Source organism: Ambystoma mexicanum, chromosome 12 (assembly GCF_040938575.1).
Source record: "Ambystoma mexicanum isolate Mex_15411 chromosome 12, UKY_AmexF1_1, whole genome shotgun sequence".
NCBI lineage: Eukaryota > Metazoa > Chordata > Amphibia > Caudata > Ambystomatidae > Ambystoma > Ambystoma mexicanum.
This window is the reverse complement of record NC_090936.1, coordinates 514,197,443-514,215,987: the sequence shown is the minus strand read 5'-3', so window position 1 is coordinate 514,215,987 and position 18,545 is coordinate 514,197,443. Positions and strand designations below refer to the sequence as shown.

General features: G+C 43.2%; 1 protein-coding gene across 1 annotated transcript in view; it reads left to right on the top strand.

The window, feature by feature from the left end:
• The window catches only part of LOC138513720 (aldo-keto reductase family 1 member B1-like), a 332,321-nt gene that overhangs the window by 41,184 nt on the left and 272,592 nt on the right, over nucleotides 1-18,545 (top strand). Inside the window, exon 3 of the mRNA XM_069628798.1 lies at nucleotides 12,359-12,475. Within this exon, the coding sequence (XP_069484899.1) occupies nucleotides 12,359-12,475 (117 nt within the window). The remainder of the gene's footprint in view (nucleotides 1-12,358; nucleotides 12,476-18,545) is intronic.

Sequence of the window (18,545 nt, the reverse complement as noted above, 5' to 3'; positions counted from 1 at the left end):
TTCTGCAACCTCAGAATCTGCAAAATGTACCAGTGATATCTAAATGCCATTACTGTCCTTGTGAATGTAGTCCCCTCCGGGTGTAGGAAGTGTGAAAAAAAAAAGTTATGCTGATTCTGGAAATGTATATTTGATTGTTACATATATTGCCCATTTTAAAAACGGTTCAATCACTACTTGCCTACTTGTATTTGCGAATTTTCATTGCTAAAGCTCACACTTACCCCTCTTGAGATAGGCCTGGCTGCTCAGTCACACTACCAACTTGTGTAGTACAGGCCTATACCAAAAAATGGGTTACCTAATACCAAGAGGATAAGTGTTGTGTAGTCTCAGTGTTACTACCGCAATTCTTACCTGACAAGGCCACCACTGTTTATATATTAACCAAAGTTCTACTGTGATGATTCCTCAAACAATACTATTGCTGCTCTTTGCAGAGGATGCTGTGGTCCTCTTAGGGATAATTTGGGAAACTTTATGCACTAGGCATTCAATGGGGTTTGTGATTACCACAGCCTGCAAGTAGATTTGAGAAATCAAAGGTGCCCTAAGATTAGAGGATCCAACAGTTTCTTTTGAATAAAGAATCTATGTGCGTAGGAATACCTGGGTTTGTGATTTGCCTCAATTGGGCACTGGTAGGCTAAGATAAACTGGGCAGAGAAGAAACCTCATTACATTGAGACCATACCCATTTTCCTGTGGCAAACACCTGTAAAAGAAGCCCTAAAGATCTACCAAGCGAAGGCTGGGATATCCACTCTGGAACTTATGTGGGGGTTGCACAGATACAACTGTGAAACAATTCCAAAGAAAACTGTAAAAAATTGTGTAGTTAATAAGGAATTGTGCACAAGCTACATCAAGGCAAATATCTTGTGCAAGGTATCGCTACTGTTGATTAAACTGTGACGACTGCTGGGAATGCCTTCTGCCACAATTTAGTTGCTGAACTCTGGGGAGAATCACCTCGGGTGTAGGAAGACACTGGGTGTGATTGCTTGACATATGAACAGGCAGTCTTTGCTGTTGTGATTCTGAGATCTCTTAAGGAAAGGGTTTTATTTTTTTCTTTTGGTTTGATAAACCTTTAATCAAGTACAGTACAAATACATTTGCTCATTCATACAAATAAAATATTGGTTTTGAAATAACAGATTAACCTGCAACATTTCTTTTAAGTGATTAGGTGCTTTCACTATTACAGTAATTTATTTGGTGACCAGCCATCAATCAATTCCATAAGTGCCCCATGCTTGTAGGAGACAAATTGTGGACACCTTCTTCAAAATGCTTTACTCTGCCTACTGGGTGGGGCCTGTAATGGCCGCCATTCAATGGACCTCTTGCTGGCCCAGGGCATTTTCTCTCGCCTATGAAGCAAACTTACCTTCTGATGGAGAGATGAGTGATGAGAATAAGCTCCTGTTGGATAACTACTCCTCTGGACTCGGATAAAAGGGCAGAATGAATGAACCCCCCCCCCCCCCCCCCCCCCCCCGAGGCAAAAAGCCCACCAGAGGATGCGCCAGTGTCTGTCCAATGTCCTGGTGACCCACGGAAGGGAGGAACCTGCCTGAAATGCAAATGGTTCCACCGAACCTAGTCACAGCCTGGGACGGTGGGCTTGTGATGGCATAAGGACACTGTAGTAAGGGCATAGCAAAGAGCGGAGACCTGCCTCAGGCCTGCTCCTAAGGCCTGTGAGGCTGGAACCTCTGTCAGCGGGAGGCTGTACAGCACCAGGGAGGCTGTACAGCACCAGGGAGGCTGTACAGCACCAGAGCGTGGTGTGTGGCCACAGCCAACCGAATGCACCCAGGGGGTGGGAACCAATGACCGTAAGCTCATTACTCACCAGTGAGCCGGTGAGGTGGATGATGGCGCATGACCGCGTATAAAGGGAAAAGACATTGCATGAGGGCAGATAAAATAGGACCGAGAAGGGCCTGGTGGCGGCGGTGGAAGACCTAAGGGAGAACAAAGGGGTAACCGGAGCATGGCTCCAGAGTAAAGCTGCAGATGCTGAGGAGTATATCCTGCCCCAACCACACTCCAAAATAACTGTCCTTGAAATTAAAGTGACACTGGCAAAATGTGAGGTGACCAAGTCTGGGTTACTCACGATGAAGAACCCTTTCAGCCACGTAGCAAGTTCAGAGGGGATTGGATTTGAAGAATATATAGCGGCTCCCACAAGGAAAGATAAGAAACCTGCTACATTTGCCTCAGCAGACAACTTGAGTTCTGTTAACCACCCCCACCCTCTTTTTGGTTAATTGACTACAAGCCTCCAATAAAGCTACACCACATCAAGACAAAGCCTCCATTAATAGGGCTTTTGTTCTTTTAGATGCCATAAGAGTTCTGGCCACCAACAAAAACCGCAACAGAGTGAAAGGCCTTGGAGGGGAGGAGACTGGGGGGAGTAAAGAGGGAAATACAGAGCTAAATAGTGCCCCTCAAGATTGTGAGGGGTCAGAAATGAGAGGCGGACACAATAACATTTCTAATGTTTCCAACATTAGAAATGTTATTAAAATAAAAGGGTTTGGAGGAAGGGCTTTCTGTCCCTATCATGAAGAGTTTCCCTGCCTAGGAAATAAACTCAAGATCGGTCTGTCTCTCTTTGGCAAACTGTCCTTGTGTCAAAAAAGTATTTGACACCAAATGAACACAATGTGGAAGGTAAATGTCTCTGCTTTAGATTCAGCAAAACGTGTGCAAACACCAAATATGTAAATCCAACAAGACCATCCTTGTATGCAGGGGAAGATTGCCTTCCCTTGAACTGTCCCAGGTAGAATATTGAAAATGTTCTTTTCAAACAATGTTTCTTTAAGGTTAGAAGGATCTTTCACACAGTACCCTCCAAAGGATGATAACGGCTTTTCCAATCAATGGTGTTTGAGAGGATGGCAAAAGTGTCTCTTCTACTAAATACTTTTCTTAAGGATGATGAGAAAACATTTCTTTTCCAAACCATGGTTCCTTAAGAGTAGATATGTCTCCTTTACACAACACTGTTGCTTAGACAACTTTCATCATCCTTGAGACAGTGTTTTGAAAGGATGGCGAATCTTTAATCGACAACCTCTTAAAGATGGTCTCCTGGAATACTCTCCTGCCAGGAACCTTTTCACAATGTATTTTCCTTTCACATACTTTAGATGGATTACCTGGTCTACTCCCCCCTGCCAGAATCCCCCACCTGAGCTTTGAATATCCCCTGGTATACTCTCCTGCCAGGCATCTTTCCCCCAAAGGCTCACTGCTTGATGCACTTCTTTCACCAGGTCTTCTTATAACCGTCTCCTTATACTTAAAGAGAATGAGAACTGAAAAATAACAGTTGTACTCTTTCACTGTTTATACTTTATTTGCTCCCGATACTACTTACTACAACTTTCCCCATACTGACATTTCATATATGGAGACTTGTTCAAGCTTTGTTTACCTTCATGGTTAGTGATTGGCTTGTGGCAGTACTTGTTCCAATCTTCCCCATATTTACATCTCCTATATGAATATTTTTACAGATCTTGCCTTTCAACTTCATTAGTGTTCAATTGCTAATGTCAACTCTTACTCCCGTTGTCCCCATATCGACAAAGCATAGAAAAACAGAATTTACACATACATATACATAGTTGATGTATTCAATTGTCTGTATACCTGTTGGTATGCCCGAGGGCTCCCAATACTCCTGGGCAGAGCATTTCTGACCTGTGGCGTATGGCTTTGGGGAAGTCCTCCGAGCATTTCCCTCTCTGCAGACCCCTCTGCAGATCAACTTTCGGCTTCTCTTCCACCCGCCGTTTGAACTGCTGCTCTTCAGTGCGACCGTGTCCCTGACCGCCTCTCCACTGCTGCTGGCACCCCAGTGGTTGTCCTGCTGTACTTACTGTGCTTCTCCTGGTCTCTTGCCTTTCCGGTAGGAAGCACCTGCCGCCTTCAGCACAGTCTGCTCTCGGGTGTTTGCCTTCGTTTCTGCTTCTACTTTGCTTGCTCTGCAGCCTTCCTCTTCACCTTCACTTCGGACTTGAAAAGGCACACCATTTTTAAATGTCCCGCACAGCTGATTTCCTTCACATCAACTAGTCTGCACCTTTTGTTTGGTGTTCCTTTTTGAGGCACATTAACTGTTTTGTTTCCCTCTTCCTCATCCCAGTACTTGAGGTTTTATGGGAGTTGGAGTCCATAGGATTGTGTTTAAAAAATATATATATATATTTTGTTGTATTGCTTTAAATTTCTGTTTAAATCAAAACCATAAGTTTTTAAGTGAGCATTATGTGTAATGGTAGAAACGGCGTGATAGTATGCCATCGATATTTTAGAGGTTTGAGTTTCAGAAGAGAGCAGAATACCGTGTCCCCTAGTGGAGTCATCACTTCCTCCCGATAGTCATCCCCTTCTACATGATCCTCCCTCTCGATACCACCCTCTGGGTCAGGTAGTGGGTGCCGTCCCCTGGCAATGTGGTAGTAGATCACCAAGGAATCAATGATGACTCTGTAGGATTCAACACAAGATACAACTGTATTAGCCAAGAAGGATCTTCTGGAAGGCTTAGTGTCTCTAAATGAGGACATGATGCACACCCTAAAGCCAGAAATTCGGAGTGCAATGGAAGATCTGCCAAATCAATAACTGATCATCCCAAGGTCTCTGCCATATGGATTTGCACATTGGGAAATGCTGAAAAAATGATGCACTCTGTAAGAGAGGCATGGTGTCACAAGTATCACACTGACACAAGTTTCAAAACCTTGGGGTTTGGAAAAACTCCTACATTGCCCTATAGGTATGATGGGAGTAGTCACAAAAGAAAAAATTCCTAGTCTTTCAAATCAGAATGGCCTATACTAACAACACCTAATGCCTGCCCTATCTCTCATACAAAGTGTGTAAAGGGTAATGTGTATGCAAATGAAAGTCAGTGTTATAACAAAGGACCAAGGTGGCTGAGCTAGCGCTCCTCCCCACATTGGACAGCACAGAGTAAGGTGGCCCCCGTAAACAGGGTGACACACTCTGGCTCAGGTTATTAAAAAAAGGTAGTTCAAAACATGGGTCGAGGCCCGCTTGACCTTCCACGTTAAAGTCACTTATTCCAGCTTTTCAAAAGTTCTTTCACAGTTCAAGTTCATGTAGGTCTCCTTCAGTCGTGCTCGGACCTCTGAACCAAAAAGTACCTGATTCAACATAGATCTCGATCAGGCAGGCTTTGACCTTGTAATCACGGCACTTGCAGGGGTTCCCTTCCCCAAACTTATTTCATGTTTCAGGCCTCCCTTAGTCGGGCTGGGACCATTAACTGATGTCGAAGACTTTCGAATGTACAAGGTTTTTACCATAGCACTTTGAATCTTACTTCAGCTCTGCCTTAATATTATTTGCCCCAATGTCTCTTGGTATTGGTAGTTCCATAGCACAGCAATCACCTTTTAACTTCCCCTTACGTCAGGGTTAATCTTGACCATTGCACATTTCAAAAGGTGGTTCACGTTTCTGCTTTACAACAAGACAGCAAACATTTAGTGGACACTTTAGAGTGGGCTATTTCCTTTCGCTGGACCCCTCCGCGACTCTGTATCACTGGCTTCACAATTATGATAACTATCACTGGTTTGCTTTATTTTGCGTCTCATCCACATTCGCGCAACCTTGAATTGTGAGATGCGCTGTTGTGGCTTCAATCTTTCTTTGACACAAACCGGCCTTTCATGTCATTCGCTAAACTCACCGGTTGTGTTAATTCCTTTCTTGTATCTGCTGCTTTGATTCATAAGTCAAGGTTGATACCACAGGCTTCGCCTCGCTGCCCCAACTCTGTCATTCACCGGGGTGGGTGACTGGCGTCCTTGAAACACATTGCAGGCTTCTTGTCTGGGATTTGGCTTTCTCTGTGTCCCCTTCAGTTTCCCAGGGGCAACAAACTCCTGCAGGGATCTTCAGGGTTTTCCTTCCCTTCGCTCTGGTCACTCAATCGGTCGTCCTGCCCCAGTGGGTTCATCTTTGCCCCAGAAGATCTGCTCGTTCTCGTCTCACCTTGCTCAGTGTGTCTGTTCTGCCTTTTATCTGTGTGTGGATGGGGGGGGGGTGTATGGGTCTCGGATGTATGTGATTAAGGTGAAGTGCCTGACTTTGCCTGACCGGATACACGGGACATGTCCAATGAGATATGTAAGTGTTGGTCCCTTTACTCTGTCACCCTCTTCCTCGGCCCAGTGTTTGTGTGCGGCGGTTTGGGGGTTGGCGAGTTGGGACGTTGGAGAATTCTATAAAATAGGATGGGGGTATGGGCATGGGAAAGAGGATACTGCGTCTCACCATCGGTTACCTCCCCCATTCCCTAAAGCTCCCCCACCCAGGTGATCCTCCTGCACTGGGCCACCCCCAGGATCTGAATCCAAAGGCAATGGCTGTGCCCATGCCACCTGATAGGGCGAGATCTCGCCCTAAGTGTAGAACCCTAGAGCACAAGGAGTGGGCCTCTAACGTGCAACCATGTGATATTATGATCCTATGAGGAGACAGGGTGGCGGAGAATGCTGCTCCAAGCAAGGTCTGGTAGATATGGACCAGATGACCATGTAAAAACTGATGACCTGAGTAGCTCCGACATTGCAACCCAGAAGAGTTTGAATTATAAACCATTAAGATCCCAATCTACACTCTGGATAAGTAGTAGGCTGGACGATGAGCACTTTTACAAAAGCTAGTTAACTGTTATGAGGGTAATAGTGCCCAGGGCTGGGACAGTTGGCATTGATTGGTAGAGGCTCCATCTATGCAGGAGGCCTCTACTTAAGAGATCATTTGACCCTAATGGTCCCACTACTTGCAAAATTGCTCAGCTTTTACGGCTGACCTTTTTGTCTTTAACTTTTTGTTAACTGTATGGATACAGGAGGGGGAAAGTAGGGGAGGAGCTCCCATACTCATTACCACAGACAACCAAGCAAATCTAGCCGGGCTAATGGGTCAAAATGAGGTTAATGAAGATTAGCTACTTTCATGAATTATCGACCTGCATGACTTGAGCTAGCCTCTTGCAGTGTGAGGGATATAAATGATTCTAATAAGAGAACCCAATTACTCTAGAGATTGAAAGTTTGCAGGCTGATCTGGTTTGCATTCAAGAGACCCACCTCCTAGTGAGCTATCTCTAGACTACAGTTAAAATATTTCCCATTGCAAAAATTCTCCTTATCAAAGGTCAAAAATATGAGTAGGAATCTTAATTGGTCCTATGCTAAATTTTACAATGATTGCAAGAGGGTTACAGGGGGTGGTATCTATATTATAGGAGAAATGGACGCTCCCATATTGGCCAAATGAGAGAGAGAACCATGATATATGTGCAGCGATCTCGGTCTTGGTAAAGTTTGCCGAAGGCCCAATAGAATTGTCAGGGTACTGCCACTTGGTGCTAGGTCATAAGTGGGATGTGTCAAAGGGTCTATACGTGAGTAATAAAGACCCTGAATGGGGTGGTGCTCCCAGACTCGTGAATATGGTGGGGAAAGGGACCACACATTTGATTCCCTCCTAGAATATAATGTAAGCTAAATTAATTTTGATTGAAAATGTCCTGCTACAGACTCTGCACAATTCAGTGATGGGGCAACACTGATTTTTCTGATCACTCCCCGATCTCCATAGAGCTACAACTAGGGTACTCAGCAAAGACAGTCTGCTCTTTGAAATGTAACCAGGAACTATTAAAAAGCCCAGAGACCAAGCTAGAGATGGCTGAAAGGATGACCTATAAACCAAGTTCAATAGAAATATGAGATGATGCCTTTAAAGCATACACAGAGGCCCTCTTAATTAAAGGAGAGGCCATAATGATTGATGAGGATCATAAATTGAAACCCTTTCAAAATTGACTGAAAGGTGTATAGACTCGATCGTGAATGGCACTTTGCGAGGTGCAAAAGGTCTGCACGCAGGTTAACTAAATGGCAATCAAGCTGAATTCGCCCTCTTACGAACTAAATATGAATTTGGCAAGAACGTAAATGGAATTCTGGCTTACAAACTGAAGTTGAATAAAACATCCCTTATATCAGCCGAAAGGAAGAAAATGGGGCAATCCTTCACCTAGATAAGGATAAACTAGAAAAATTCAGCCAATTTTGCAGTAAATTTATACACTGAGTCCCGATCAACAAATGACCTTGATTTTTTTAAACCAATGCTCTTGCCCATCTCTTACTGCTGAGCAAAAATAAAAGCTTAATGCAAACCCATAAAAAGAAATAGTGCTTGTTATCAAAACCTTAAGTGGATTAAACCTCAGGAATGGATGGCTTCCCAGTGACTTATTTTACATAACATACTCCCAGACACTACTCACCCCATTACATGGAACATGTAATTCTGTAAGGAGAGTATTCCCCCACAATAGGAGAGGTCAGATTTTGTCATTTACAAGGAGGGTAACGAGCAAGAGTGGGCCTCCTATAGGACGGTAGGAGTACGCACTATGGATGTTAAGATTTACACGAAGGTCCTTGCTCCTAGATTAGAAAAAATAAACCAAGCAATCTGGCTTTGTGGCGAATAATATCATGACAATTATTAATTTGGTGTCTGTAGCTGTAGATTGAAAAGGTGATATTTGGTGCTGAAAAAGCTGTGTTGAATGGCTTTCTTAATGCAGTGATGGAAATATTTAACTTTGGTAAGCAGTTTATAAAAGGGGCGATATCTTTGTATTCCGCTTCTTGAGGTAGGTTGATGGTCAATGCAGGCTGCACATTTCCACTCTCCATTGGCTAGTTATATTAGACTCTTGGCGAATGAGAAATGGGGTGCTGTGTGAATGTATATAAATGAGATGGCGAAGCGTTAAATACCCAAGCATAGCGATTACTCCAGCTAATGTTTCCCTAGATCAGACCAATTGCCCTAAAATCTGGAGCGGCATCGAAGCAGACTTAAAGAGGTGGATACTTCACGCAAATTCATAGTTCGACAGAATAGCCACAGTTGAGATGAACATTCTGTCTGAACTGTTAGACTCTTTTCAGCCAATACGATTTCCATACCTAAATCTACGCTGGGATTGGGCCTTCCTAGTGTAGCAAAATACTATCAAGTCTCTATAGTCGGAGGCTTTTTTTTTTTTTTTTGGAGCATGTGTAGACCCTAGATCGAACAAAACGTGGAAAATAGAAGAGGCAGTTGTGGGAAAACCATTACAGTACATTTTGTTACCGAAAGACCTTTAAACCTAGAGCAACGTATGAGCTGCCAGACTTGTGTGGGGTGCCTCAGCAGCTAAATGCCATCTCACTACATTTGTGGGTCCAGATTCACCTAGCAGGGCAGGGGATAGTGAGTTCCTCTCCCAGATATACTAGAATAGCCAGGTCGGGCCTTTGATGAATGCAGAATTGTATTTGATATAAGTGAGGGAACCTTCTTCCTATTGGCAATTCAGACACTGCAACGGACAAAAACAATGTAGAATCTGTGAGTATGGATCATTCCCAGTTTGAAAAACAGTATTTGAAAGTCTACAAGCGAAAGGCCTTATTAAAAGGAAATGATGCCTCCACCCCACCCCATTGTATGTAGAGCACTGGCATAAGGAATTTTATTTCAGAGGAAAACTGGATAAAAATGTGGAGCAATTGGAGAAAGTCCTTGATGTGCACAACATGGGAAGACTGCTTATAAATTTATATCTAGATAGTGGGGTGTGGTGGAGACTGAGCTATATTGGGGAGGATATGGAGGAGCGGGAACCTTCTTACACTGTTGGTGGCACTGTCCCAAGCTTAAATCCTACTGGGACAATTGAAACAATTGAGGATTTGATGGAATGTACTTTACCATGTACAATACAAGTGTGCATCTTGGGCCTAGTCGACTACTATATTAACCCAGGCAGTGCATTTTAAAAAGCAGGTCCGCTGCAAGTGCTATTGGTAGGCAACCTGATGTTGGCAGCTACTTGGACGTCTTCTCACGTCTATGAAAAAAATGAATTACTTCATGCATTGGGACATTCAATCAATTTAAAAAACAAAAATCTGACTTAAAAAATTGCATAAATAATAACAATAATTACATGTGAGTGGGCACTGGCTTATGAACTGCTACAGAGTATCCCACGAGTGATGAAACAATACTTCATGTAGGCGAGGGTTGTGTGAACTTCGGTGATGGAACTCAACGATGTGACCTCATTGAGATGACGAGATATGATGTAGAATTGTTTGGGATAGGCTTAGGTACACGTGTGGGCCTGCTCATTTTGTTTCTATTTGATACAGTAGCTGATTGCAAGATCCTTTACTTTCAGATCTGTTTGCAATTGGAAAGTTCAGTCTTTATAAATGCCAATAAAAATACTTTAAAATATATCACTCCTCTTGGGGTTGATCACAATCCAATAGAAGATGGCTCATGGCTCATGGTTACTATGTTTTTAGACCTTCACAATCTGCCAACACACTTATCACGATCTACTTTACTCCTTGCTCCTACTACCTCTAGTGTTGGTATTGGTTTTAAGCAGAAGCGAAATCGGTGTGTAAGAAACCTTGCAACATAGCTAGGAATCCCAGCACGTAGAATATGGCGTCTTGCATGTTTTTGCCTTTTTTATTGTTTATCCAATCCGTATCCAATTGTGTTTGGCCATGCGGTGGGGAGAACCAGGTATTGCGTCCTAGCTGAGAACGGCAAATTTAAATCAATAAACCTTGATACCGTCTGCATTCTTTCATCTAAACCTGTGACTGACGTTTTGCTGTGGTGTGGGTTTTTTGTTTGTTTTTTTTAATAAAGGTGATTAAGATATTACTATAAATGGGGCAGCTTCTTCCATAGGTTGAAGGTCTTAAGAGAAGGTGGACTGAATTCTGACCTGAGTAAAGCCATTGGTAGGGAATGCTTTTCCAACCTGCCAGCAATTCTGTGGTCAGCTGACCAGTGCCGGAAGGCCACGGTGGTTGCAGATGAAGTGAAGTAGGTGTGGAATGACTTTTGCAATGCAAACATTTATTATGATCCCTAGAAGCTGTAAATTAAGTGACTGAATTTAACTGACCAAAATGTGGTATGGTAGTTGGCCATTTTTGTGACTTTCTTTCAGAATTGGGAAACCTGGGTTAAACTAATTAAATAGCCGTAATTTGGTTGGAATGGAACATGGCTCCTTGCATTTACGTAGTGGTGGGGTGTACATGCAGGATGAGGGGGTGGGGAAGGGACAACCCATTCTAATGCCGACATTTTATAAATGTAGGGATTGCTTGCGTTTTGTGTATTTGTTAAACGAATTTGATATTCAAGAAAACTAATGTGGTGGTGTTGGTAGTCTCCTTAGAACCACATTAGGCTTTTATGGACTAAAGGTCGTGTGACACCTCTTCCCCCCCCCCCATCTTGGGCTACCTCTTCAACGTAGCCACAGCAGTACTATGCCTGCAATGTGTTTATTACACTAGTAGCTTCTGTGTTTGCACACTGGAGCATACAGTTTGTAAACCCCTTGGGATTGTCACATCTTGCAAACCTTAAATATTAGATTTCAGTTAAAGCCCTAATAACAATTATACAATTAATTATCCATGCGTTAAGTGTGTGACACTTGGAATTGTGGCACACCCTGGACCTCCAATTTCGTTCAGGAAAGCGGTTCCTGTAACTGTTGGTCAGTCTCGCATTGGTTTTGAGAATTTTTGACATATTTGTCTTTATTGAACTCGGTGACTGAGTGTTCTCATACCTAACAACTTGCTTCAAGTCCTGGCACATTTCATTGTGGCTTGGGGCCGACTTTGACTGGGCAATTCTAAGAGATCTGCATTCTGCTGCTCTATTGGAGATCTCCTTGTGTGTTTATGATAATGGTCTTTGAGCATGACCCACGCTTGGTTTAGGATCAGTTCAAATGGATGGCTTGACTGTTTCCTCTAGAATATTCAGAATTGATGGTATTGCTAATGTAAATGACCTATAACTGAGTTTGACTTTCTCTAATCCTACAACAGCCTGTTAAGCTGTGCAGTCCACTTACTTTATGGATTTTATGTTAAGTGACCAAAACCAAAGATTTGAAAATGCAAAACTAGCATAAAGTGCATTTAACATTATAATGGCGAAAGGCTCAGTTTACAAGGTGTGGGAATGGCAGGATTGGTAAAGGGAAATGAAGCATGCTAGCAGGTCTGCAAGAACAAAGACGTATGAGACTGGAGATGGTTGTGACCTTGCCAATAACTGAGGCGAGGGATGAAATGTGATTAATAAAAGTTTGCAATTGTACCGTTGTCAGTTTTCATGTGTTCTGCTGTCGGCCAATAACAGGTTTTTTCTCTTTTTGTAGCTGTGGTGTACGTTCCACGAGAAGCCCCTGGTGAAGGTTGGATGTCGGAAAACCCTAGATGCTCTGAAACTGGACTATCTTGATTTATTCCTGATGCACTGGCCAATGGGGTTTAAGGTGCTTTTCTAATTGTATTTTTATATTGGCTATTATACCCCTTCAATAGAGGACTTCCCATCTCACAGGTGTAACCCACCTTTCTCTAGGGGAGAGCAGATGCTCTGTTTTATGAGGCCACCAATTGAGCCCTTATTGGAAAGCACCTCTTGGAGGAGTGGGTGAGCAGTGAGTGTGCATGCATGTGTTCTGGTGGAATTTAGGGGGAACTATTGATTTTGGGGTTGGGTGGGGTTAAGCAGTTGGCACAGTTGTTTTTGATCTAGTAGGGGGGGGGCTGTGTTTCTCAATATTGCGCCTTGTATTGTGGGAGGCAAGAGGTAGACTTGTGCCTTTCTTGGGTTTGTGTGGGGGATGGGACAGTAAGTGGCTGTGAATCACTGGATTCAGTGTTTGGGATGTGGCAAGGTGGTTATGTGTGGCAGAAGTACAATGAGGGCTCTCACGCAAGTAAAGCGACTGGCAGTCGCATTAGATCTGCTAAATTATTGAAGGGTTTTAATCTGTTTCGGATGGCCAAGAATAATGTTCTAAAATGTGTGGGTCAAAATCAGTGACTGAATATTAAAAGCTCTGGCATACAGGCGAGTAGTCACAATGGTGAGTAGTCACAATGGTGAAGGACGAGTTGTAGACTTCTGGCTGCAGACTGGGAACATATCATTCACTTTAACAGGAAGGTAGGGAATTCATTTACAAGGGAGATGGTGTGCAAATATACCCGAGGCAACTGCCTTTCAGTGAAATGTACAGTGTTTATTCTAAAATGAGTTTAGTGCGAGTAGGTGGGTGATTACATGCTTGCAGAGTATACATTGCTGTTTTGGTTTCCCTTGCCTGATCGTTCAATCTTTAAATAGCCTACTTAAAGTACATAGCTATTAAAAGGCTGCAATTCTCCTCGTGAGAAATTTAAGTGGGTCGTTTTTCCTCAAAGTGACGTACAAGACTCACTAATTTCTCTCTATTGGAGAGAAAATTGACATTTGTCATTTTTAAACATTGCTTTTGTGAATGGGTAAAGGAATCTGCTTCAGGAAGGTAGATATGTTTTTTTTCTGGTTGGTTTTGTTTAAAAAACAATTTTAGTGACATTCAGAAAAACATATGATGCAGCAAGAGAAATAGTTCTGGTCTTATGGTGTACAATATGTTTAGAACCTGTATTTGAAAGACCAAATTACCATAGCCAAAGCATGAATTTCATGATGTAAACTGTCTTTATATTCAAAATGTGTTTAAACTGTGTATGAAAGTCATCAAGCTGTACCATTGAATTACATTTTTACATATGCAAAATCCCAGGTCAACACAATACTGTGGGGGGGAAAAATGGGTATCAGTAATTTCAATAAATGTCATGAAGAGCACAATAGGTCAAACTAACCCAAAGCCCTCAGTTGAGATGGACGTGTTTGTTTGCCTTCTTGACCTATTCCTAGTCTGAGATCCGGTTGAGGGGGTAAAAAAGCAAGCCCTGTAATGTCAGTTTTTAACAGACTAGCATTAAGCAGACCTCGGTGAACCACTGGTAAAGGTATGCAGCAAATTGTGTTATCCAGTCATAAGTGATAACCAAACTAACTGGAATAGGCAGTTTATAAACCATTCACATATCCCTAAATGTCTCCTTCCTGCAGACATTGGCCCAATTCAGGTGTCGAAGGGAGCACAAGCGCTATTTTCCCCTCTCCAGTAATTGTTCAGCTTGGAGCATGAACACCGGATTTGCAAAAAGGTGGCCCATCAACACAGGCCCGAAACATCCAGGCAAAGCGTTTTGAGGTGGTCAGGAGTCCGATACCCCCTTGCAAGAAGCTGATCGGCATGTTCAGAATGCACGTCAAAGTCCAATCAGTTCCCATATTGTCATTTGTACACACAAGGTGGTAATCCCTCATGCACCATTAGGGTTCTATACAACCAGGTGATTATGCCCCAGTGAACATTTTTCAAAATTCAAAGGGCACGTTGCAGCGGCCCGTATTTCCTTTTTTATGGCCAGTGCCTTAATTGTTGGTACCCATTCCCCTGGTATACCATAGCTGGAGACTCAGAAGAGGAGTGTGTGTGTGTAGCAAGACCTTCCATATATAGGTAAATGTAGCTCTGTCTAAGAAAATGGGACGGATACTCCCTGGGAGTGCTTGAAAGTAATGAAGCAATTTTGGGAAGATGGCCATTTTAATTGGGCCATCCAGCCAAATTAATCTATGATCGCCTCAACCGGCCATCAATGTCCTAATCATTTCTAAGAGGTTGGGATAGCTGCCTTGAAAGAGCTTGTTTGCATTTAAATCACTTCCATTTGTCCCATCTAACTGGGACAAGCTTTGTAAATGTAAGTTTTGGAGGGTTGTGCCAAAGTCCTGTCTGTGATGAAACTTCAGAAGGCACACCATGGATGAACTGGGTTGCACCCTTTAGGTTTAGCCTGAACTAAGGTTTGGTAGCCGTGGACGAGCAGCCAGATTGAGGCAGACAGAACTCTGAGCATATACTTAGTTCAAGGAAACGCGTACACACTTGGCGTTATGTAAAAAAAAAAGGTCTTTATATACACCAAGGCTTGTATCATTCAAGTAAGGTAAATGCCATCTGTGAGAAACCTGAGCGTATTATCACTCCTAACCCCCTTTGATCCTCTGCAGGTGTTCAAGGAAAGGTCATCACCCTTGGATCCCAACCCTGGGGGCAGTAAAGCGAGGTAGGATCACCTGGGAGGGTCTTTGGGTGAGACATGGTATCCCCTTTCCCTATTGGCAACTAAGTGAGCCCCCCCCCCACCTACCTTCATGGGCTTTTATACGCCATTTCCCCTCATTTCTTCACATATGACCCTTGACAATGCTGGGATGAAGGAGAGGCAACTAAGAGCAATGAAGACTACACTCTGGTACTGGGACGAGGAAGATGTCTGCAAGAGCTGGCATGTTCCTTTGTTGTCAGGCAGGGCTAATTGGACATCCACACCTGCAGCCTGTCAAGTGGCTGCAGGTGTATAAGAGGAGACCAGCCCAGCAGGGGAGAGAGTGACGGTAGAAGTAGCAGGGAGGATGGTGCAAGCAGCAGGGCTCCTTATCGAAGCAGGATGCCGAGACGCTGAGGACTGCAGAGAGGCAGTCTATGGAAGTGTGGCATGGAAGCTGGGGCTTCATGGAGCGGACTGAACGTGGTGAAGAGAGCCGTGTGGGAAGGCTGTCCCTTTCCCTTTATGTTCGAGGTGCTTGTTCCCCTGTGTTGAGTGCCTCGGGCAGGAGCTGGAACCCTGTCATCAAAAGCAGAAGGCTGTGTGATCCGTGCTACTGGAAGAACTTTTAAAGCGACCAGTGATTTTTTTTTTTCCTGACGAATGAGAAACCCGTTTGAGTGTTTGAACTCTATTATTAAGGAATACTTTGTATCAGAGTGGTCGCATGTGTAAGGAAACACATTTTCGAAGGTCTCTGAGCACTGGGCAATACATTTAAACGACAATCTATTAACAGATGAAAGTGAAAATGAGACATGAGCAAAACCCATAGCTACTAAATACCGAACTGAATTAAAACTTTGCAAACAGAATGAGAATGATTACATGTTGAATCCAAAAGGGAATGGGACCTCAATTTTATAATTGTTCTTTTGTAAACGTGCTTAATGCCATAGACCAGTTTTTAAGCACCAGACCAGGATTCAAACCTGTGTTTCTATGCGTTGTCTTGCTTCCACGACAAATGCATTACCCCATAGCTATCCTCCCCAGAGCTATCCTCAAAGCCACTGTATGTAGAGTTCTGAAGTGAATGTAACTTTAAAGATTAAGCGAAACATAACATACTGAAGCTTGTTTTAAAATGGAACTTTAAACGGAGAAATATTGATACCAACTTGTGTGAAAGCTGCAAACTACAGGAACGTACATTTGAAAGCAGAAGTAACTGAACTGTGGACATTAAAAATAGGGAGACACAAAACAGTCTTGGGGAAGAAAACCCTTGCAATGTTTGAGACATTTGCTGACCTGAGGACTGAGTCTCCAGGTTCTCTTGTGAACTGTGTTGCTTAGAATTTGGGGATGGGAACCCGAGTATTGGCTTAAACTAGATCCAAGGAAGGTAATTTTGAGACTTTTGTGGAACTGTTTTACAGTTGGGGAAGGGAGCTGAAAGCAAGCTGGAAGAAGTTCAGAACTGTGAACATTGTTTTCTAGTTGCTGACATCCCTACACATTTAGTTGTGAGGGCAAGTATAGATTTTTGACACAGATTCTTAAGTTGAACTCCTTAGTTTCATTTATGTAGGGAAGTCCCACCTTAGCATAGGGCAAGTTAGGCCTTTTTCCTTCCTGACATTTAAGTTAGTGTTTTATTTTGAAGTCTGAATCTGTTGTCTGTCTTGCTTCATGATGCCAATTAACAAGTGGGGTCCTGGAGTCCCTCTGCCAGACATTAGTTTACGAGAGACTTACCCAGAGTCTATAGCTAACTATTCTTTCACAGAGAAGAAATATCCCAGCTCACTATTCTTTCACAGGGAAGAAATATCCCAAACCATCGGTCTTTGTCCTGCCCTGGGGCAGCCCAGCACCGAAATGCTAGGCAATTCTCCTCTGAACAAGAGTACCAACAGCAACCCCAGACACATGGTTCGGTCTGACCTCATCAGTAGGGTGGAGCTGTGTCTCTCTAAGAATAGTGATCAAGGGGTCCACGTCTGGATTCCCCTAGTTTCACTTTCACTTACAAACGGTCTTTCTCCTTTAAACCAATTGCTGTCCTCTGGGTCATACTGCCCACCTTCTAATGACTGCCACCCTCCCTAAACCCCTCCTGTGGCAGCCATCTCAGATTTTTACTGCATGCTTCAGTGTTTGGCGTCCTCCAGTTTGCTCTGCGAGCTACTTCTATGTTTTTTACGGAAGTCCACCTGGAATCTCCAGGTGTGCAGCTTCGGCTTTGGACCAGTTCTCATTTCGGCCAGTTGATATGGAAACTGTCTCCGGAGAAAGAATACTGGCGACTTCACCCGACAAACGTGGGTCCAATGATCCTGAGACATGATAATATTGTCCAAGTAGCTATCGGTTGTGACACCCTGCTCCCTACAGAATACCACTGCTGGTGTCCTTAGTTTAGGGAAGCACCAGAGTGATGAGGGAATTTAGCAGTATGCCCTTCAGCTTGTCCTCCTCTGATCTCCCTATTACACTTGTAGGAAACTCCTTTTAGGGGAGGGAATACTGGAAGTGTCCGCTTGGCATCTTAAGAGAATGAGGAAACCAGGGAGTAGATGGCAGGTTGTGACCTAGCGCTGGCATATTAATAGTCCCAGTGAAGAAGTTGCTGGCTATGACCTGACGGGACACCTATGTAATCTGAGACCTCTTCGTAATAAAAATTGTGATCTGCAGCACTGAATCCCAGATTTTAAATCCCTATGTTTACTATAAATATGTTCTAGACTAGTGTACAGAAATTGGATTCATTTTAACAAGTAAAGTTAAAGGATCTGGCTGACACCTCTTTCACTTGGAGAGCTTCTTCGGGCCTTATAAAATAGAATGATTGTTCAATGTATATTCATGATATCGTGTAATTCAAAATTTTTGTTTTGTTTAAAATGGAAGTGCTCTCTTTTAGAGAAGGATTTTCCTCAGCTCTTTTTACATTAGTCCCGAAGTATTAAAATGCACAATTTTAAATGTATTAAAACTGTGAATAGTGTTTATCATTCAAACAAACTGTGCTGTAAAGCGTTTCAGAAGTGGTTGTTTCCCGGAAGCAGTAAGTTACTTGGCGGTAAGCGAACTGACCATGAGGAATTTCAGCTCTAGTTGCGCCATCCAACCTCCCTTCTTTAGAATGCCTTGACAGTACACCACCCAGCTATTGACTGTTTGTCTTACTTTTTCCCTTCATGTAAATGAGGAACAGGTTGCACAGGAACACATATTGGGGTGTACTGTAGTCTGGACTATGGCCCTTTTTCTAGTCTATTTCCCCACTTCTCCAGCATGGATTCACATGCTCATGAATATTCCCCGTCGTCACGCTGGGAATCCTCGGTAAAGAAAAAAAATCAGTATCAG